Source organism: Hylobates moloch, unplaced genomic scaffold (assembly GCF_009828535.3).
Source record: "Hylobates moloch isolate HMO894 unplaced genomic scaffold, HMol_V3 SCAFFOLD_6, whole genome shotgun sequence".
Classification (NCBI taxonomy): Eukaryota; Metazoa; Chordata; class Mammalia; order Primates; family Hylobatidae; genus Hylobates; species Hylobates moloch.
In genome coordinates this window covers 126282287-126304766 of record NW_026652281.1, presented here as the reverse complement: position 1 = coordinate 126304766, position 22480 = coordinate 126282287, and the positions used below count along the sequence as shown (strand labels likewise).

The window sequence follows — 22480 nt, the reverse complement described above, 5'->3', positions numbered from 1 at the left end:
GAGTCCACATGTGGCTGCAGACTTGTTCTCAACAAAGCACTCATGGTAACCACAAGCAACTGGCCAGATTTGGCAGAATTAATGATTCTGCTTACAATACCCGATCCAATATGATCCTCCAGCTATTGTCATATGGAAAAACTGAGGCCTAGAAAAGCAAAGATACTTACTCAAAATCCGAGCAGGAGTAGAGTCAATATTAGAACTCAATTATTCCTGTTAGGCTATTATTTTTCCTTTCCACTGAGCCCTTCCCTGTTTCTAATTCATCAAGGTGGGTGGTCCTAAAGTATAGGAAGATAGCTTCCAGGCCCACAGGGTATAGGAAGAAAGGCCAGAAAGACCAGTGCACAGGGGCTCAGCAAGGCCTCAGCAAGGGTGTTGCAGGTTGTCTGTCACTGCAGAAGGAGTCATACATCGAAGGCTGCAGAGAGGTGTTGCCATGGTGATGGACCCTCCAAAGAAGGGCTTAGGGAGCAAGCTGCTAGACACGCTGGCTCTTAAATCAGCACATTACCAAATACAAATAAATACATACATACATACATACATACATACATACATACATACATACATACATAAATAAGACTTCCATCCTCTGGTAGGGCTGGGAGGAAAATCCTAATGTCACTCTCTAGAAATCTGTCTGGGTCTGAATCAAAGATACAACTGATTTTCCCAGCACAGCATTTTTTGAACCAGGAAGAATTTTGTCCACCTTCTCATTTTGGGGTTTCCTGGAGATCTCAGCAAGGTTATCTGCTCAAGGTCATGTAGCAAGCAAAGGTGGAGGAGGTAAAGGCTATGGAAAAAAAGGTATGGGGTGACTTTCTCCTTCTTCTGTGATGACTTTTTGGAGGCACAGGTCACCCTGCCACATCTTCACAGTTACTTATACCCACTCACCTCCAAGACTCTGCCACTGATGTATCTGTCACAAGTCTCACATTTAATGCCAAACTGGGCGTGGTAGTCGGACTCACAGTATGGAACACCATCCCTGCAAGAAGAAGTTCACATAGGATGAAGAAGTTAGGGAGGATCAGTGAGGGTGCACATGGCAGGTAGATTCTGGACCTGCAGCCTATGTTGACTGAGCCAAAGTTCGATATTCCTCCTTTAATAAACAATTTCATCTGTATGAAAGAATCATCTGACTGTGCTCCCAGATCAGTAGATGACAGGAAGCCTCCTGGGTCCACCTCCTGTGTGCTCCGTGTTTACCCAATGCTTATCACTTGGCAGACAGTGAAAAGATTGTTATCTCTTATTCTTATACCACCTCCTATGACTAATAGCCACTAACATTTATTGCTGGTGTGTGCCGGGCTTTTTGATGGTGTTTGATGGCAACCCTATGAGTCAGAATTATTAGTATCCCCATTGTGTAGGTGAGAAAATCTAAGCATAGAGCACTTTAGTAACTTGTCCCAGGCCACCCAGGATGACCTAGAGCTGGAATTCAAACCCAGGGTGGTCTGGTTTCTCACCCAGGTTGTCATGAGGATTAAAGGAGATGGGTCTGGTGTACCCTAGGGCTCAGGACAGTGCCTAGCCATACTGAGTACTCAGCAAATGGCAGCTGGAGGAATCGCCATGGTTGCTGAGAGGGGTCTTTGAGGAGGACATTCGGTTCTCAGTTCTCTAGGACTGATGTAGAGATAGTTGGGGGCATCGGAGAGCTTAGCTTTGCTTCTGGGCCCTGCCTCACTCTAATGACCAAGTCTGAACTCTGAGGAGAGAGAAACATTTCTTTCACTTTTGGGTGTAAGAGAACTTGGCTCAGACACTGAGAGACCTAAAGGAAAGGCACATCACTTTTCCATCTTGAAGCTGTTGCCCTGTTGAGGTTGCTGGGGGCCCACCCTGGGCAGCATTTTCCTGGAGAAGCAGCAGTGAGGACTACTGTCCAACCAAGGTCTGGAGGTGTGACTGTGCCCACAAGGTAAGGACTTGTTTGTGAGCCCCTGAGACACACCTCCTCCAACCCTTTCAACTCCTCCCCTGCTCAATCAGGTTCTCACTCTCTGGGTGCAGGAGGGTAGCTCTGCAGGGATAAAAAGTCATTTGTCAAATGGTGGATGTGATGAGCCAACAAGATTTGAGTATAAATGCCAACACTATCTCTTTTGGATCCATCCTTCTCTTGGGGAATTAGCAATACACAATTCTAAAAGAGGACGGGTAAAATGAGTATTTACTGGGCACTTATTGGGTGCTAAACACAGATCTCTGAGCCCTTACACAACCCTACAGGTAGATCATCTTCTCTCCATTTTTATAAATGAGGAAACTGAGACTCTGAGCAGTGGAGTCCCTTGCCAAGGTCACACAGGCTGGGCTTCTACCCTGGGCATCTGATGCCTGAGCCAGTGCCTCTGAGCCCCTGCCACTCTGCCAGCAGCCAGGTAAGGGGTCCAGAGCTACGCTGTAGAGATACCAGGTGTGGTGGGCAATCTGGGCTGGGCCTCCTTGAGAGGAGCTCTGAACAATCCCTTAAGTCCCTGGAGAACTCTGATTTAGGCTTCCAGACTCAAGCACTCCTGGCTGGCAACATACTAAGGGCACTCCTTGCTTGGCAGGCATAGAGGGGAATGCCAAAGTCCTGCTAGCATGGCATCGAGAGCTCTTGGTGATATGACCTCAGCTCACCTATGCAGCCCAGGATCCAGCTTCACCTGGGCACATATTTGAGCTCCTATACAGGATGGAGATGTCCAACACTCCCCTACTGCCCTGGCCTTGCCCAGGCTGGCCATTCTGCCTAGAAGCTCTTCTTCTTTGCATTTTTGAATCTTACCCCCACCTTCCATGGAACTCTCAGAGATTCAAGATTCTACTTCATGCTAGTTAGCAGTCATCCCTTTTTTCTCTGAATATTCACAGCCCTTTACTTGTTATCTTGGACACAAGCAGGTGTTGTTTGGCCAGCATCCATTTCCCCTTCTGCTGATAATAGTACCTCACCTGGATTTCCTGTTGGAAGCCACCCCTTCCCAGTTGAGGTCCCTGTGGGTCACGAGAGGCTGCTCTCTGGCTCTAGGGTTCAGATCCTCTGGGCCAGTGATTGATCAGGAATGGGCATGTGGCCTAACAGTGGCTAAATCAGAGGCAGCCCTGGGACTTTTGCTAGAGTTCCCGGGAAAGAGGCCTTTTTCTCTGCTAGGCTTGGAGTGTTGACAATCTTCTTTGCTAGCACTTGGGGAGGGCCAGGTTGAGAACTAATCCACCATGAAGACAGCAGAGAAAGACAGGGACTGAGACAGAGAGAGACAGAGAGAGAGAGAGAGAGGGAGAAAGAGAGATAAAAAGATAGACAGAGAAATACAGAGACTTCTGAAGTACTAATGACATCCTTAAGCCCCTGGATTCCTCCATGTCTGAAGCCAGTGTGCCTCTGACCTTCCCATTTCTGTGAGTTAATAAACTCCTATTTTTGCTTTTAATTGAGTTGGAGTTGGGTTTTCTGTCACTTAGGATCAAAAAGGTCTTAAAGAATAAAGCTTGTCTGGGCTCCTGATCACACATTCCCTGGTGTCATAATTCTTCATGAATGCAGCATATCTGTTTCCTGTATTAGACTGCAGGGTCTTGACAGCAGAAGCATGTGCACTGCAGCTCTGTGTGCTTGCCACTGCCTGGCGTCAGGCCAGAGAGTGGCACCTAGAAGTGTCTGGGGTCATATCATGTCAAAGCTGTGACAAAGGAGCTGTGCTGATAATTGCTTTTAGGTATTTGAGTATATAAATGTGGTCACTGGGGCCCAGCAACAAGGAGACGCTTTCTAATACTGCAGTGTGCAGGTCACTGGAGGTTGGCCCCTCTGGATGACTATGCACCCATCACCTCCTCTCATTTCCATTAAATTCATTCAGCAACTATATTATTGACTGTGGGTCAGGTGTTGCTCTCAGGGCAGGGGATATAGCAGTGATTAAAATAAAGCCCCTGTCCTGGTGGGGACAGAGATTAAACACTATTATTGGAGCAAGTTATTTACTCTCTCAAGTCTGAGTATTCAGTGGGGATAAATTCCTCAAAGGGTCAGTTACGAGGATTTAAAGTGATACTTCATACAAAGTAGTGAGTTCCTTCTACATAATTAAAGCTCAATAAATGGTAGGTAGTATTATTAGCATTATTACAAAGTTACCAGGGATAAATATGTAATTACCAATGGTGGTAGCCTGTGTGAAGGAAATAAACAAGGTACTCTGAGGGCCCAAAATTCTGAGGGCCCAAAATGGGGCAATAAATGAGAGACGGCCAGAGGAGAAGGCATGGGGACCGAGACCAGAAGGGACAGAAGGGGCAGCAGGTGTGCAAAGAACAGGGAGGGTGTCTCAGTCAGAGGGAACCCCCCCAGGAGGGTCCAGTGGGGGAAAGAGGCTGCTGGGAAACATGCCGTTTGGCCAGAGTGCAGCAGCAGATGGAAAGGAAGGGAGATGTTGCTGGAGATGCGGGCATGGGCCGGATGGGGCAGGCCTCACAGAATGCAGAGGCCCAGGCAGCTGGGGTGGGAGCAGGGGGACCCACTTGCTGATGTACTCCCCGGTGAGGATGACGCTGCAGGTCTGGCACTTGAAGCAGCTGACGTGCCACTGCTTGTCCAGAGCCAGGAGTGACTGGCCATGCTTGATCTCCTCCTTGCACCCGGCACAGTCTGCAGAGACAAGAGGACACTGCTGAGCAAAGCACCCTGGGCCCTTTGCCCCCCGCTATCTCAGGCCCACGTCAAGGGAACCCCTCCCTGAACGCCAGTGTTCCCATAGTTGCTACCACCCTGACACTGGAAGCTGCCCAGAGGCTCTCCCAGGGGAGAGGAAAAGCCACTGGAGTCTTGGCCTCTTGACAAGGGGTCTTGGCGTAGGAGAGAAAGAAAGACCTCCCTGCTTGTCATCAAGACCACATTGTTCACTGAAAGTGGACCCTGCACTGCTTCCAGCCCTCCTCAAATTGCTAACTAAGCTCTGCTGCTGTCTGTGACCTTGCCATCTGCAGCATCAGCATCACCTGGAAGCTGGCAGTGTGCAGCATTGCAGGCCCCACCCAGACCTCTTGAATTTTAACAAGACCTCCGTGCAGAGTAAAGTTTAAGAAGCACTGCTCCTGGGGATGGGCTAAGTATACACTTTTTCAAACCCTTAGGCTATATACTCATGGGCAAGGGCTGTGTTTATGTTTTGTGGTTAAATCTATTTCTTTGCCTAGCACAGTGCTCAGTCCATAGCAGGAACTCAAAGCATATTTACTGAATGTGTATGAATGAATGGGCCTGATGGTACCCAGGCAACAAACAGAATTACCACACCCACCCCTTCCCCATTGTGCTTCACACATCAAACATGTGCCTTCCCAAGTGGCAAGGATTATAGGGTCTGATGAGACTGTCCCAAACCAGAAAGGTGCCCTCACTCCCTGACATGGTCACCCTGGAATGTGAGTTGGGGCCAACAGAATGTGGGCCAAGCCTAGCATCAGCTTGTTGCTCAATGAATGTCTGAGGAGGGTCCGGAAATGGAGCCAACATCCAAGGCACTTGGAAACTGCTGGGAATTCAGGCCTAGCCAACCGGATGACCCACTTTGGAGGAGGAAAGGGTCATGGGGCAAAGTTGACCAGAGGACAAACTTCCCTGTTGGCTCCATAAGACAAATGCAAACTTGGGAGTAGTGAGGAGAGCAGAAAGTGCATGTAAAGTTAGGGGATCCTGGCTGGACAGCCCCCACATCCAGCTGGGAGCCTGTCCTAGAAGAAAAGATGATGTGTCTGCAAATCTAGGAAGGGTGGTGGGTCCAGCCGGCTGTGGGGAGGGTCTGGGGCCTTGATGAAGTGTTTGTATGAGTCAGTTCCCACAGTACTCCGCCTCTTGACTGTTGCGTGCCTTTCTAACATCCCTTAGTACAAGTTGGGGGCAGAAAGGTCTCTACTTGCAAAATGCTTCAAGCCCCAGGCCTTCAGATGGGGGCTGGGAGAATAAAGAGTTTTGGGATTTATCTCTCTTCCTTTCTATTCTCCTGGGGTAAGTCTATAAGTCTACTTGCACCCCCTGCCCAATAATTAGACTCCAGAATGCAATAGTTTAGAGAGGTCAGGTACCCCCTTCTCTTTTATAGATAGACAGGGGTCTGAAATGACTTGCCCAAGCTCAGTATAGAGGAACCCAAGGACGGTAGACACCTGGTCAAGATTTCTAGGCCACTAATACTGAACTTGTATCTCTGTGGGCCTCCCCATCAGGGCCTAAAAATTCCAAAGGGGTTTGGAGTTCACAGAGTATTCGGTCAAACATCCCACCCAATGCAGTAACATACAGCATTCTTGACAAGTGGGCACCCCTCCTCTGCTTAATCACCTCCAGTAGTGGGCAGTTTAACCCCTCCTGAGGAAGGGGTGGTGAGGAAGTCCACTCTGCCCTTGGACAGGTATGATTGTCATGACTGTCTTCTTTATTTGGAGCTGAGACTTGACTCCTGTGACTGCTCCCATTCTTATGCATGAAGAATAATCTGCCTCTTTTCCCATATGACAGTTCTTTTAAAGAATTAAAGACAACTATAGTTTCTCTATTCTTTATTCCTTACACTTTTTCTTGCTTGACATGGTCATCCACTGATCAAATTCACTTGTGGATTCCATGGAGAAAGACATGTTATTGGCAAACAACACAATTCTCTGTTTCTTCAGAAAAACGTATTGCATAGCTGTATCCTTTCATGGCCACATTCTAGTAATGAATCCTCTCTCTTCAACTTTCAGTGGTACATCTGAGATGAATTTAGCCCCTTGAGTTAAGCTGTAGAAGATAGTACAGCGCAGTGGTTAGAGGCTGGACTGAAAGTTGGAGTGAGTGGTGGGAAATTGGCCAAGGAGAGAATCCCAGCTCCTTCCCTTATGCGTTGTATGCTCTCTAAGCCCAGACTTGCTCATCTGAATATCTTCCTTAAGACACTGGTGTGAAGGTTAATTAAAATCAGGCCCGTTAGGCCTTAGCACAATGCTTGGCCCATATGTATCCAATAAGTGGTTGTTGTCATTATTATTTCACATTCTCCTGTTTTTAACCCACATTCTGTGCATTACCCAATCCCTGTTCTGAAGCCAGGAGCGATAGTCCTGTTGTAGGGAAGCCTACTGATTCCCTGTGAGAATTCTGGGACGTCTTCTCCATGTGGCTTTTCTTTTTATGTTATACTGCTTCTGCTCCATTATATCAGCTTCTTATTTATTAGGACCTTTTCTCCCTCTTCTTCCTCCTTTCACTCTTGACCACCAGTGGAGCCTCAGGCATGCCACCCGGGAGCCCGTGGGTCTGGTGTAATAAATAGAATCAGGAAAACCACACCCTGTTCCAAGTTGGTGTCTGCAGAGCCAGCTGTCCACTCCTCCATATGTTCCTCTCTATTCCAAAATTACAATCTTCAGCTGGCAGAATATATGATGCTACCACCTGTCCCTCCCAGATCCCTCAGTTATAAACTGAGGCCTCCTAAAGACACTAGACAGCCATTTTTATCCTTTTTAGACTGTGTCATTCATTCTATTTAAATCAGCAAAAATGAGTGGGTTTTGTGAGTCATAGCAAGCTCCGTACCTTGTTTTAGGCAACTAATCCAGGAAGACTAGACACTTCCCAAGTTGCAAGTCATGTCTCTGGTACAGGGTGTTAAGGGAATAGGATCTAAGGCCAGACTGGCTGGTCTCACATTCTAGTTCCATTACTCATTATCTGGGTGATTTTGGGCAAGTCATTTATGCTCACTGAGTGGCAGTTTTCTCATCTATAAAATAATTACTCTTATCTCCCTCATAGGGTTATTGTAAAGATTAAATGAAATATCTGTATAAAACACTTAGTGAGGTGCTTGACAATAGTAATAATCTATGTTAGTGGTGGTGATGGTGGTATTGTTGGTGTTGACAGTGTTGGTGGTGATGATGGTGACAGTGGTGATGGTGGTAATAATAATTGTGGTGATGGTGTTGTCATGATAATGGTGATGATGGTGGAGAAGGTGATGGTGATGGTGGTGGCAGTGGTACTGCTGCTACTGCATCTGATTGTTCTCAATGAGGTTTTTGCAGTATCTGGCAACAGTAACAGTCAATCAGTGTTAGCAATGATGGTGGTTATGGTGATAGTAGTGATGGAGGTGGTGGTGGTGGGGATGATGGTAGTGATGTGTTGGTGGTGGCAGTGGTGTTGGTGGTGATGATGGTGGTGGCACTGATGGTATTGTTCATGATGATGGTAGTGATGGTGAAGATGGTGGTGATGATTGTGGTGATGATGGTAGTAGTGATGATAATGATAATGTTGGTGCTGTTAGTGATGACGATGGTGAGGGTAGTGGTGTGACGGTGATGGCAATGGTAGTGATGGTGGTGATGTTAGTGATGATGATGGTTATGGTGGTGGTGTGATGGCAATGGTGGTGATGTTAGTGATGATGGTGATGGTGGTGATATGATGGTGATGGCGGTGGTGGTGCTGCTGCTGAGACTGCTGCTGATTCTTCTCAGTGAGGTCTGTGCAGTGCCTGGAAATAGTAACAGTCAATCAATATCTGTAATGATGATGGTTATTGTGGTGGTGGTGATGGTGATGGTGGTGGTGGTGGGGTTTCTGCTGCTACTGTTGCTGATTCTTCTCAGTGAGGTCAGTGAGGAAACATTTCTGCTTCCTGTGGTAAGTAACAGAATTATTTTCTCTTGACAGTTCCTGAGTATTTTTCTTGGTCTCTTTGGAGTAGACACTGCTCCTGATTTTCCAGAATATCTTTATTTACTCTCCAGAGATGAAACGTCACACTTGTAGCTTAAAAATACCCCAATTATTTTGTTCTTCTTTTCCTTTTCCATGATATATTCTTTTTCTTAGCAATCTCTTAAACCTGGCTTTGGTTTCCTGTATCCCATGGGAGCTCAGAAGACCTTCCAACACCCCATCTAGTCATGAGCTACTTTGCATTTGCAGCATGAATAGTGACCACCTTTGGAGAAAATACCTCTATAAAACATACCACCGTAGACCATCAGTGATCAATCATGGATTGATGTCTTTACTTTGTGAGTAACAAGATAAGCTATAATACTAAGTATGCCCTCACTGGAAACTGTCCATGTGCTCATTTGCTCCTCTTGACTCACTTTTTCCTCACCTTCTTCCACCTCCTAATCATCCAAATTATGGTGGACACATTTGGGAGCCTCTCTTTGAAAACATACTCACATGTGAGACTCCCAAATTCAGCTGAAGAAATATCCCACCTAACAGAGTAGGTGATAGATGTAGCACAAATGCATACAGTAACACACAACCCAAACTAGGGGAAATAAGAACTGACCTAGGAGTCTTATTCTCAACCTCTTTTGGTGTGCTTTCTATATTAAACTTCCATGCTAATATCATACCTCACGCTGTATTTATAGAGCATTTTATACAAGCAATATATCTTAGTTTGATCCCTGAACTAATACATTTTCTTTCCCCAACACTCCTGTGAGGAAGATAGGAAATTCCATCCCTCTTTCATAACTGGGTAAACTGAGTCTCAGGGAGGCTTCGTGACTGCTTTGCAGCATGCAGAAGTTTGGAGCCTCCTGACTCAGGCTCACATCTCCCTCTCCTGCCTCACATGTGGCCCCATCAGTCTCTGGGGTCCTCAGCAGCATTGGCCACAGGGTCATGGTCCCACATCCCAGTCTCCGTGTTTTTCTGTCACTCTGGATGATGCTTTCAAGGAGCTGTGAAGGATAACACTGTATGCACTCAGCCACCTTGACATGGAAACCTGGTTGGAGCAGCAATCTATTCTTGAGCATCATCAAGGATGCCAAAGGAAGGGCTCTGCACATTCCAGGAACAGATCTGATTTGGCTGAAAGGAAGAGCAGGCAAGGGAGGGAGCCTTCCCATTGTCTTTCTCCACAGCTCTCCACAGCTGGATGGACTCCAGGGGAGCCCCTGGGAGCTAAGCCCTGCTGACTCGGGGTGATCTCCGCTCACTCTCTCTGGCTGGATGCAGCCCAGCATGCTGACTCTGCTGGTGCCATGGCCAACAGCACCCTGCACCTGCACAGTGATGCAGCACAGGAGGCTAATGGAATTTTCATTGATTCTCTTGTCGAGGCCAGTGAGAGTATCATATAACATGAAAGAACACTGGAGCCTAGTGTGGCTTACCAAGTCCAAGGGGGCCAGGTCTATGTGTGTGTGGGCACGTGCAGCAGCAGCCTGCCAACGGCATCTGGGAACAGTGATTTAGATATCTTATCACTAGGCACACTTGAGTGGGATGGACATCCCACAAATTAGAATGACCATTCTGAGGCGTGCTCCTGGTCCTCAGTTTCCCTCCAAATCTGTGGTTGGTGATAAAACATAACATTCATCATGGCATGACAGACGCTGCCTTTATCCCTAGACAGTGGTTCTGAATCTCAGGAACAGCAAATGAATCACCCAGGAAGCTTACTAGGAATGTTGATTCCTAGGTTCCATACCTAGAGGTGCAGGGTGAGCCCAGACATTTGCATTTTTACAAGTCCCACAGTGAAGCTGATGCAGTGGTCTATGGAACACTCTAAGAGGCACTAGCACAGCTCTTGTGGTCTGCTCCCAGGGCACTCCATACTACCTTTTCTGTAAGCCATGTCTGCCAATTCTTATCAGTGGAGTCGGTAAAAATTCAGAGCCACTGGTGAAAAAACACTTGATCAGCCCTATTGAGGTATCTGTGGGACATAAGATCAGGAACTCAGCTTGTCCCAGAGGAGACATACCATGCGGCAAATATTGGCACTGGCTACCACTGTTTATGGCCAGGCAGCCCCTCTTCCCTGCATTGTGCTTGTGAAGCTTGTGAGTCTGGGCCACATGCCAACAGGGTCATGATGCAGGAGGCCTCCAGGTTGAGAACCTCTCCCACTTCCCTCCAGGCCCGTGGGAGCAGTTGGCAGTGCTGGGAAAGGGGAGCCCAGGGAGATCACACCAATGGACAGGGAGATACCCATGGGGAGGACTCACGGCTTGGTCCACGAATCTTGATGGGCTTACTGCTGGCCATGGACTGGGAGCACGTTTGGCACACACATTCTTTACCACTGAAGGTCACCTTGTCTCCAATGGGGAAAGGCTTCCTGCAAGTGGGATGAGGGAGAAATTCAACACACCCTCTTCTGAGGGATTCTGTAGCTGACCACACATGTGCTCAAAGCACTGTGGTAACACATACAGCTTGACTTCTAGAGCACCACGCAAATTCAAATGCTGTTCACAGTGACAGGCCAACTAAACTGCTCAATTAGGGGCCTGGCGGCAAGAACTGGAGCCGTTAGGCTGTTTGTATATTTTGGGCAGATCGTGATGCTTATCTGACCTTACATATCTGGGCTGTAACAAGTAGAGGTTACTAACTCCTAAGACACTTGTTCTCTCTTCTGGAAGGACTTTTTCCATCCCAATTTGATTTATCCCCATATGTTAAGAATTCATTCAACTCCCAAAGTTACCAAAATTTTTTCCTTTTACTACTCAGACATTTTTCAAAATCCCCCTTCCCAAGAGGAGGTTTGTAAGTCTGTAAATAATCTCTTCCTCTCCTCATCTGGATTTGTTCAGTTTCCACAGCTGAGGAGTCTCAAGTTTGTACATGCTCTGCCTCCCCAACTAAATTATGAACCATATACAGAATCCCCGGCACCACCACGCCCACTGTTGAGCTGCTCTCGCCCATGCAGTGGGATGCCTGTTATGAGGACTCTGAGCACAGCACCTAACATTGGCTCCCAGGGGCTCCATCGCCCTTGTATTAGCACTGTGGCACGATGGAGGAAGCACTGGGGTGAGAGTCAGGGGAGCTATGTTCTTATCGTGGCTCAGCCACTAGCTTGTGGTAGAAAGACATTGCATGATCTTGGGGAGTCATCTGGCTTGACAGAAACCTCATTTTTTACCATAGGAACCCTCTGTGCTAACCTCTGATGGGTCTGGGATTCCAGGGCTCAGGGCTCAGGTTTTAAGAGCTGGGTAGATGAATGAATTCCACGAGGGAATTATGTTTTCTTACACACTCTGTCATTAGTCTCAATCAGAAACTCTAACTAGTTATTCTAACTGGTAAGAGACTGGCGGTTATTTTATGGGGAGAATAATTAATCCATACATTCCTTTCCCAATTAAAAAATACGTATATACTCTAATCATGCTTTACTTATGATATAATCAGAGCTGTCCATTAACATTTAATGTATTTGTGGGTAGGACTGAGCTTTCTTCATTTTTTCATCTCCTTAATGTGTTGCTTGGCATTCAGTGGAGTCTTAATGTACACTGGCTGAATTAACAAGTGATGGAGATGCGGAAGGTGAAGCAGGAGGCAGGGATGAGCTCTCCATCCTTGGAGATGTCCTGAGAGAAGGCAGATGACTATCATCATGATAATGAAAAGAATAATAAAAACAGACACTCTCACATACTGATCACTGAGCTAATGTCTTTGAATTATCATCTCATTGATCTTCAAGAAAACCCAATAAGGTTGGAATGGCTTTGACCTCCATTTTACTTGTGGAGAAACGGAGGCTTACAGAGGTGGGGGTCACTTGCCAGGGTCACTCCAACAGCATGAAGTGGTGCCAGGATGATGGAGGAAGGCTATGAACAGACATCCCTGTCCCACCTGTGGATGAGGGTGTGGGAGGCTGGGCCAGATCCACAGTTTCCAAACTGAGTTCTGAGAGACTCAGTGGTTTCTTTGGGGGCCTTTTGAGAGGAATTGGGAGGCTGAGTTTGGAGGTGCAGATCCTCACTCTGCCTCTATCACAGGACAAACCAGTGTTTTAGATCAGATTATATTTTATAAGAAAGATTCAGATGCTACAGTGTTTGAAAACCACTGGCCCATCAGATCCCTCCAGAAATCTAAATGCCCAGCACAAACCTTGTAAATCCCAGAACTTCCTGGAAAAAGCCAGGTCTTCCCCTGCCCCGGGGGCTTATGCAGAGGGTCCCAGGCCCTGCTGGTTGTCCACTCACCTGCACAAGCTGCACACGAAGCACTTGGGGTGGTAGGTGCGGCCCAGGGCCGAGATGACTTCGCCTGTGATGAAGTCCCGGCAGCTGTCACAGCGGGTGCCATAGAGTTGCTGGTAGTCCTGGGTGCAGATGTACTCCTGGTTCTTGAAGAAGAAGCCTGACTGGGCCAGGCCACAGCCACATACTTGGGGAAACAAGGAGGAAAACAAGGGCAGGTTGAGTCCAGGGAGGGTCTGCAATCAGAAGGTCCTCATTGGGGGAAAGGCTGGTGTCTCACTGTGTCATGAGTGGCCACAGAATGGTAGCATGTCAGACTTCACAGGCCTTTGGGGCCAGTATTCCCTAAAGAATGGCCAGTAGGCCACTAGCATCAGTATCACCCTGAGAGCTTCTTACAGTCCAGATGCCTGGGCCTGAATCAGACTCCCTGGGACTGAGGCCTGGGCATCTGCATTTGATCAGCATTCCCTCATCCCACTAGGCTGATTCTGATGCACAATAAGAAGCACTGGTGGCGTACAATCCTCCCAATACATGAATGAAAAGTTTAATGCCATGTGACTCATGCAAGTCCACACAGCTGGTGGAAATACGAATGTAATAAAAGAATCATTCAGTTAAACATTTCCTGGGTACTTCCTATGTGCATGATTCTGTGTCAGGTGAAGAGCAGTGTGGGGACCATATGCTCCAAATCCCAACCTGGAGACACCTTCGGATGGCAATGGGATGGATGATTCGAAGTCTAGAATCTGTGCTCACCATAGCCATAAGGAGTGGGGGGCGTCTATTCTCAGGCAGGAAGAATAAAACACAATCTCTGAATTTCAAAAAGCTAAAAATGCTGCAGAGAGAAGATCATATAGAAAAAAAGGTCCCAAGTCATCGGTAATGGTCCATGGAACCGGTGCAAGCAGTAAGGACTATGAATGAGGTAGAAGAAGGAAGCCTTGTCAGTTGCAAGGGATCATGGGAGGCTTTTCAGAGGAGGTAGCATCTGAGTTGAACACTAAAGGAACAGAGTGAGCCAAGGCACAGAGGCAGGAAGGCGCAAGTGATATTTGTGTGAAGGCTAGAAGTAGGGGTGGTGTTTGTAGGAAGTGGTGGGAAGAAATGCAGGAAAAGATTGTTCAGACCAGTTGGAGGAAGGTCTGAATCCAGTTTAAGAAGATTAGGTTTTGTAGGATACTGAGGAGCCATGGATGGTTTTTTCCCTAGTTTAGAAAAATTTAGAAAAATATCTCAAATGTATACAAAAATGGGAGAAAATTGTAATAATTCTCCATCACTCAGCTGCAAAAATGATCAATTGCATTGATGGCTTTTGAACAGAGATGTAACAGGATTTTACAAGGCATTTCATAAAGTCTCTTGGAATATTCTTTTGGATAATAGGGAGAAACAAATGTAGGACAAAATAGAAAAACAAGTAGATTTATAGGTGTTTGAACAATTGAATTATGTGAGATCCACCCCCACTGAAGGACTTAGAAATATGAGATTTACCTGTAAGGAGTTAAGTTGTGAAATCAACACATGATGGGCAGAGCAGAAAGATGCAAAATTTCTTCCAAGGGAATAAATGGCTTGCAGGGCCACCAGAACCGTAGTAAGCCACTGAATGTATCAATCAGCTAAAGCAAGGATGTGCCAGCGAGGAAGGGGGCTGGTTAGCAATCAGAGAAAGGCAACTGGGGGGCCCATTCAAATCCTGTCACCAGCTCCCCTGGTTCTGAGGCTGCTGTCTGATGGACTGACTTTCCACCTAGATTGCCTCTGAGAAGCCAGGTGCTGGCCAGGCCACCATGAAACAGTCCAACTCAAGGTCACACCTCTTGTCTACATTGATGAACAGGTATTCTGGCTTTCTATATCAGTTTCCTGAGGACTTGGTTAGTACAAGTCAGCTTTCTCAAGGGTCATCAATGATGAGAAAACCAATAAGATAGTTAGCAAGACTGTAAGTCTGAAGAGTCAACCTGGAACTGAGTGAAAACACCCCAGCAAATACTATCTCACCTTTAACAGGGAAAGTTGTTTTGCAAAAGCAGCCAGGTTAAAAATAGGAGAGACTGCCAGGTGAATGCCAGAAATATTTCATAAGTGTTTGTTCACCTTTGGGGACTGGAGGCTTAAGGGGTGAGGCTGAGTGAGGAGGATGCAGCTTCAGAAGTCACTGCATGGGGCAAGGGAACAGCTCAGGACAGTGGGAGACACAGTGGTCTGTGAGTCAGACCACCCAACCTCTGGTCTCATCACTGCCACTGAGTCTCTGGACAATAGTGAACTTTACCCTCACTTCTCTGGGGCCTCTGTTCACTCATACGCAGAATGAAGAGGCTGAGCTTTTCTTTTAGAACTGACATGCTGTAAGTCTATGAGAAGAAACGCTTCCTTTAGGGCTTACTATATGCCTAAAAATTTTAAACTCAGGGTGGAGCATTGCTTGTGGCCCCTGACCCCACCCCTATGAAGAGGCAGGAGTATGGTGGAGACGGTGGTGGTGGCAGAAGTCTGGGAAGGGTTCATCTTCCATCAGGCATTATGAAAATTCATCACATTAAACAATGTCTGGTCTCATGAGCAGGCAAAGCCAGGGCACAGGCTGTTCTGGGCCGTGCAGGTGGTGGAGCAATTGACTTTATGGCTGTGGAATCAATTAGGTCATGGCCTACAACCTCATTGGAAACAGCTCCTGTTTTTTCCCTTTTTTTTGTCTCCTTTGTCTCCCTTGCCAGCTCCACCCCCAGAGCCACCTCTCCCCGTAGAGAAATCCAGGCAACCATAGGAAAACTTGGAACAATCAGTCCTCCATTTCCCTCAAGGAGCTGAAGGAGGAAGCTTTTGGTAGAAAGGATGTAAAGGTTGATAAGCCTCTCAGGGGTTCCTGGAAATACAGTGGGGCGCACAGGGATGGAAGGCAAGCTGGACCAGCATGACAGATGGATCTGAGCCTGAGTGGAGCCAGACATTCAAATAACAGGAAAGCCAGGGAGAGGGATTGCAGTATGGAACTGATGTGGAATGAATACACCTGGGGCAGTCATTATTCTGTGAATCAAAAAAAAATGAAGTCTATCAATTAAAAAAAGCAGACCATATGGATTGACAATGGAATGCAATATTGAACGTTAAAACTGCTTTGAGCAAATCCAGAATAAATGCTCAATGTAAATATAAGGCCCAGAAGGAGGGCTTGCATACAGCCCTGGAATGTGTCAGTGAACAATGCGCTGTTTTGTAGGTTACTGGACCTTTGTCTGTGGTCCTGTTCTAGTACTCAAGCGCTGGGAGATTTTGAAAAAGTTACCCCAGGTCTCTGGAGCTCATTTGTAAGACGAAGGGGCTGGGTGGTTAACTGAGGACACATCTAGATCAGAAAGTCCAAGACTCTGTCATACAGTTTTAGTGATTTTCAACTTTTTGAATGAGACTGGATTTTATGAAATTTCAAAATCCAAGAATTAGAACGGCCCCTGAGGGTGATCTAATTCATTATTCAGAACATTTCATTGTGAAATATATTATACATAGAGAAAATGTATAAAATATATATGTACGGTTTAAAGAAGAATAGTAAAATAACTCCCATGTACCCACTACCGAGTTTATGAAAGAGAACATCACCAATTCCTTAGAAGCCTGTTCTCCTCTCCTTATGAGCACCTCTGTCCCATGCTGTCCCTAATTATGTGTTTATCATTCACTTGCTTTACTTTATAGTCTTACCACCTGTGATGTATCCATAAACAATTTTGTTTAGTTTGGCCTCTTTTTGAACTTTATGTTGATGGAGTCATACTGCAATTGTCCCGTGCCTGCTTCATTCCCTCAGTATTGTGTTGAGATTCATCCACGTCGATGTACGTAGCTGCAGTTCACTCATTTTCACTGCTGTGCTGTATTCCATTGCCTGAATACATCACAGTTGGTCTACTCCACTGCTGAAGGGCATTTGAGCTACTTGCAGTTTTTTGCTTTTATGGAAATGCTGTTCTAAACATTCTTGCATTTGTGAGGTAATGCCTCAATGTTTTCCAAAGAGCTTTTCCTATTTACCTTCCCACCAGCAGTTCCCACTGATATATATCATCAACAGTAGTTAGCAATATCTGACATATTTGGTCAACATAGTGGATGTGAAATGATATCATTTATCATTTTGTGATTTTTAAATTTCATTTCCTTAATGGTTAATCAAATTGAGAATTTTTTTCAAACGTTAAAATACTTGCTAATGTTTTTTGCTCATTTTTTACATTTTAGACTTGTAGAAATTCTTAATATATTTTGGAAATCAATCCTTTTTCAGTCATTTATTACAAATATCTTCTGCAATTTGGGGCTTGCTTTTTGCTCCCCTTTTCTTGTTTTTGGATAAACCAAAGTTCTCAGTTTTTATGTTGTTGAATTTGTGAATCTTTTCCTTTATGGATTGCCCTTTCTGTGTCATGTTTCAGAAATTATTTTCTACCCCGAAATCCTAAAAAGATATCTCCTATATTGTCTTCTAAAAATTTTATTGAGCTGCCTTTCATAGTTAAGCAAATCCACTTGGAATTGACTTTAGGGCATGCTATACAGTAGGGATCTGATTTTCTCCCACATGGATAATTAATCATCTCAGCATCATTTATTAAGCAGTCTAATCTTTCCCCACTGATCTGCAAAAAGCAAGTTTCCATATATACGAAAGTTTGTGTTTGGTACTATATTCAGTTCCATTGGTCTATTTATCTGTCCTTCATCCAAGATCACATGGTCTTAATAGGTTTTAATAACAAACGATGATATCTGGTAGGACAGGCCCTCTTGCTTTGTTGTTCTTTAGGAATGCTCTGATTATTCCTGGCCTTTTGTCAAGAATATAATTTTAACTGATTTCTTAATTTCTATGGAAAACCTTATGGAATGTATTAGAATTGTTTTGAATATATAGTTCAACCAGAGTAGAACTGTCATCTTTTTGTTATTTCTATCTTTCTATCAGAGAACTTAGCATATTAAAAAATTATTTAGGTATTTAATGTCTTTCTTATGATATTCTATAAATTTAACAATTTTATAATTTTTATCTTATACAACTTTATAAAATTTATTTCTAAATTAAACTTTTTTTCTTGTTCAGGTAAATGGTGTCTTGATCATTAATGGTGAATACAAATGCATTTTTTTCTATATTTATTCTGTATTTAGTAACCTTAAACTCCTATTGACTTTCCTTTTAGTATTATTATTTCAGAATGTATCTCTAAAATATTAGGACTAAAAAGCCAACCACAATAATCTAAAAGCATTGAAAATAATGTCTATTAAGGCATTATCAAGTCAGTGTGTTAAGTTTTTCCAATTATCCCATCCTTTTTTTCTTTTCTTTTTTTGTTTTAGTGACTAGTTGTTTGAATAAAAATCTATCAAGGTTCACACATTGCATTTGTTTGATGTACCTCTTAAGTCCCTTAATTGCTAGTTATTTTTCCTTCTTATTTTCTCCTTGCAATGTATTTATTAAAGACACTGAGTCATTTCTACAGTTTGGATTTTGCTGATTGTATCCCTATAGTGTTGATTAACTTGTTCTCCTCTCTTTTACATTTTCTATAAATGGTGGTTATATCTACAGACTTGAAATTCAGATCTGATTATTTTTTTCTTTTTAGGAATAATACTACATTGATGTTCTGCACTTCTATGATTTGGGGGGTGGTGTTGGTGAGTAGAAATGGCTACTGATGATCATTGCTAGATATACTATTTCATTAAAGCTTTGCAAAATTAAAATATTCTAATTATTTAATTCTTCATTTATTAGGTGGAGTGTTTCTTTCTTTTTTCTTTTTTTTCTTTCTTTTTTTGAGATGGAGTCTCACTCTGTCGCCCAGGCTGGAGTGCAGTGGCACGATCTCGGCTCACTGCAAGCTCTGCCTCTCAGGTTCACGCCATTCTCCTGCCTCAGCCTCCTGAGTAGCTGGGACTACAGGTGCTCGTAGGTGGAGTGTTTCTGTAGATAGAAACTTTCATCAACCCTTTGCTTACAGTTAAGTACTGTACAGTTTATACAATAGGTTAAAGTTTTGATTCTTTGCCCATATTATTTGTTTCAAAATAACTATTTCACCAGCATTATCTAAAGGTGACCAATGAATTCTTTTCCTTTCTCCTTATTATAAACTAATTTTCTTATTGATTTTACTAAATTGTAGATTCTTTTGGGTTTTCTATGCAGACAATTATATAATCTAAAAATAATAACAGTTTTTTTTCCTTTTCAAACCATATAACTTTTATTTCTATATCTTGCTGGATTGTCTAGGACCCTCCAGGCCAAATGTTGAACAGAAGTCATGACAGTGAGCACCTCTATCTTGTTCCTGATCTTAAAGAGAACGCCTTCAGCATTTTGCCATTAAATGTTTCCTTTATATTTTTTGTATACATAATCTATCAATTATGACAGCTTTCTCCAATTCCTCCTAGTTTTAAAAATAACTAGGTATATGGGAGGCTGAGGCAGGAGAATGGCATGAACCCGGGAGGTGGAGCTTGTAGTGAGTGAGCCGAGATTGCGTCACTGCACTCCAGCCTAGGGGACAGAGCAAGACTGTCTCAAAAATAAATAAATAAATAAATAAATAACTAGGTATAAGTGGGTGTTAAATTTTATCTAGCACATTTTCTACTCTATTAAGATAATCAAATATTTTTATCCTTTCTTATCTTTATAGCAAAATATATTAGCTAGTTTTCTAATATTAAGCCAATTTCAAATTTCTAGAATAAACTCAACTTGGTCAGTTATGCTGTAGTTTTCACACTTTTCTAAACTTGGTTTGCTAATATCTTGTCTAAGATTTTAAAATCCATGTTCATGAATGATATGGACATATGATTATTTTTCCTTGTTTGGTATTGTATTGGCTCAAATGAGTTGGGAAGTGTACCCTTTTTCTCTTCTCTGAAAGACTTTCTATAAGACATAGATGGTTTGTTTTTGAATGTTTTGTAGAACTTGATTCCAATGCTGATTTTTGTTTCTTTGGTAGAAGAGTTTTAACTACGAATTCACCAGTTCAGTATCTTGGATGATTATAGGACTACTCAGGTTTCAAAATTTCTTCTTGAGTGGGTTTTAATTTGCACTCAAGACTTGATAAATATTGTTATCTAAGTTTTAAAATTATTACTCTAAAATTGTTTATAATATTTCTTATTATGTCTTTAATTTTAATAGCAGCTACAGCGATGTCCCTATTTTAATTCTTAAGATTGTTGATTTGTATATTTTCTCCCATTACTTGAATAATTTTGCCAGAATTTCGTCTATTTTACTTGTATTTTTAAAGAATCAACTTTTGCTAATCCTGTCCACTGTGGGTTTTTTCTTTGATTAATGTCTATTATATTATTTCCTTCCTTCCATTTTACTTGGATTCATTCTGCTCTTCAAACTTTTTGAGTTGAACACTTAGTTCATTGATTTTCAAACTTAATTCTTTTCTATGATGATAATTTAGGGCTACACATTTTCCTCTGAGTACCACTTTAAACTACATTTTGTAATGCAAGTTTTTGATATATAGTATTTTTGTTATCTTTCAGTTTCAAGTGTTTTCTGATTTTCATTAAGATTTTGCTAACCCTGCCATCTTTCATCTCAGTTCTGCCATCTGGGGATCATTTATCTTCTGCTTACAGAACATATTTTGTAATTTCATTTAATGAGAGTTTGTTGTTGGTAAATTCAATTTAAAAAAATCTAAACATGTTTTTACTTTGCTTTGGGTCTTTTATTTTAACAGTTTTTGTTTTGTTTTGAGGCAGGGACTCGCTCTGTCGACCAGCCTGGAGTGCAGTGGTGTGATCACAACTCACTGCAACCTCCGCCTCCTGGGCTCAAATGATCCTCTCACCTCAGCCTCCCAAGTAGCTGGGACTACAGGCATGCACCACCATGCCCGGTTAATTTTTGTATTTTTTGTAGAGAAGAGGCTTCGCTATGTTGCCCAGGCTGCTCTCAAACTCCTGGGCTCAGGTGATCCGCCTGCCTCAGCCTCCCAAAGTGCTGGGATTATAGGTGTGTGCCACTGCACTCAGTTCATTTTAACAGTTTTAATGAGATACAATTCACAAGTCATATAACTCAACAATTTAAAATGTACAATTCAACCATTTTTTAGCATATTCACAAAGTTGTGCAATCATTACCACTATCTAATTCCAGAACGTTTTCATCACCTCCAAAACAAGCCACAAACCCATTAGAAATCACAACTTATCCTCCTCCAACCACCCCCAGCCCTAGATAACCATGAATCTGCTTTCTGTCTTTATATAATTTGCCTGTTTTGAGCATTTCATACATATGAAATCCTACAATATGTAGCCTTTTGTGACTGTTTTCTTTCACATGTTTTCAAGGTTTATTCCCATTGGAGCATTTATTAGTATTTCATTCCTTTTTATTGCTAAATAGTATCCCTCTGTGGAGATAGATCACATTTTATTTATCCATTCATTGGTTGATGAAGATTTGAGTTTTTCTATTTTTTGGCTATTATGAATAATGCTGCTATGAATATTCATGTATATATTTCTGTGTGAACATATATTTTTATTTCTCTTGAGTGTATACTAAGGAGTGGAATTTGGAATTGCTGGGTCATATGGTAACTCTACATTTCATCTTTTGAGGACTATTCTCCCAAGTAGCTGCACCATTTTACATTCCTTTCCATCAGCAATGTATGAGAGTTCTAATGTCTCCACATGCTCATCAACACTAGTTATCTATCTTTTTGATTATAGCCATTCTAGTAGATGTGCAGTGGCATCTCATTGTGGTTTGATTTGCATTTCTTTGATGGCTGATGATGTTGAGCATTTTTTCATGTGCTTATTGGACATTTGCATAACTTCTCTGGATAAATGTCTATTCACATCCTTTGCCCATTTTGAAATTAGGTTATTTGTCTTCTTCTTATGGAATTGTAAGAATTCTTTATATAGCCAAGACACAAATATTTTATCAGATTTATAATTTGCAAATATTTTCTCCTATTCTACGGGTTGTCTTTTCACATTCTTGATGGTGTATTTTGAAGCACAAAAGTTTTACATTTTGATAATATCTAATTAATATATTTTTTCTTTGTTGCTTGAACTTTTGGTGTCATATGTAAGCAGGTTTTGCACAACTCAAGATCACAATGATTTATTCTTATATTTTTTCCTAGAGTTTCTCAATTTTACCTTCTATATTTAGGTCTTTGATCAATTTTTAGTTAATTTTTATGTTAGTGTAAAGAAAGAGTCTGACTTCATTTTTTGCATATGAATATTCAGTTTTCCAAACACCTTTTTTTGAAAGGACCATTCTTCCTTTCTTGAATTATCTCAACAGCCTTGTTGAAAATTAACCAACCATAAATATGAGTTTATATTT

The 22480-nt window shown here is 43.0% G+C and overlaps 1 protein-coding gene across 5 annotated transcripts in view; it reads right to left on the bottom strand.

Moving 5' to 3' along the window:
- The window catches only part of ABLIM3 (actin binding LIM protein family member 3), a 118919-nt gene that overhangs the window by 49136 nt on the left and 47303 nt on the right, over nucleotides 1-22480 (bottom strand). For all 5 annotated transcript variants that reach the window (XM_058440013.1, XM_058440015.1, XM_032158307.3 and 2 more), the window contains exons 4-7: nucleotides 13039-13222; nucleotides 11029-11141; nucleotides 4537-4663; nucleotides 907-1000 (exon numbers count right to left, since the gene is read on the bottom strand). In XM_058440013.1, coding sequence (XP_058295996.1) covers nucleotides 907-1000; nucleotides 4537-4663; nucleotides 11029-11141; nucleotides 13039-13222 — 518 coding nt within the window. The remainder of the gene's footprint in view (nucleotides 1-906; nucleotides 1001-4536; nucleotides 4664-11028; nucleotides 11142-13038; nucleotides 13223-22480) is intronic.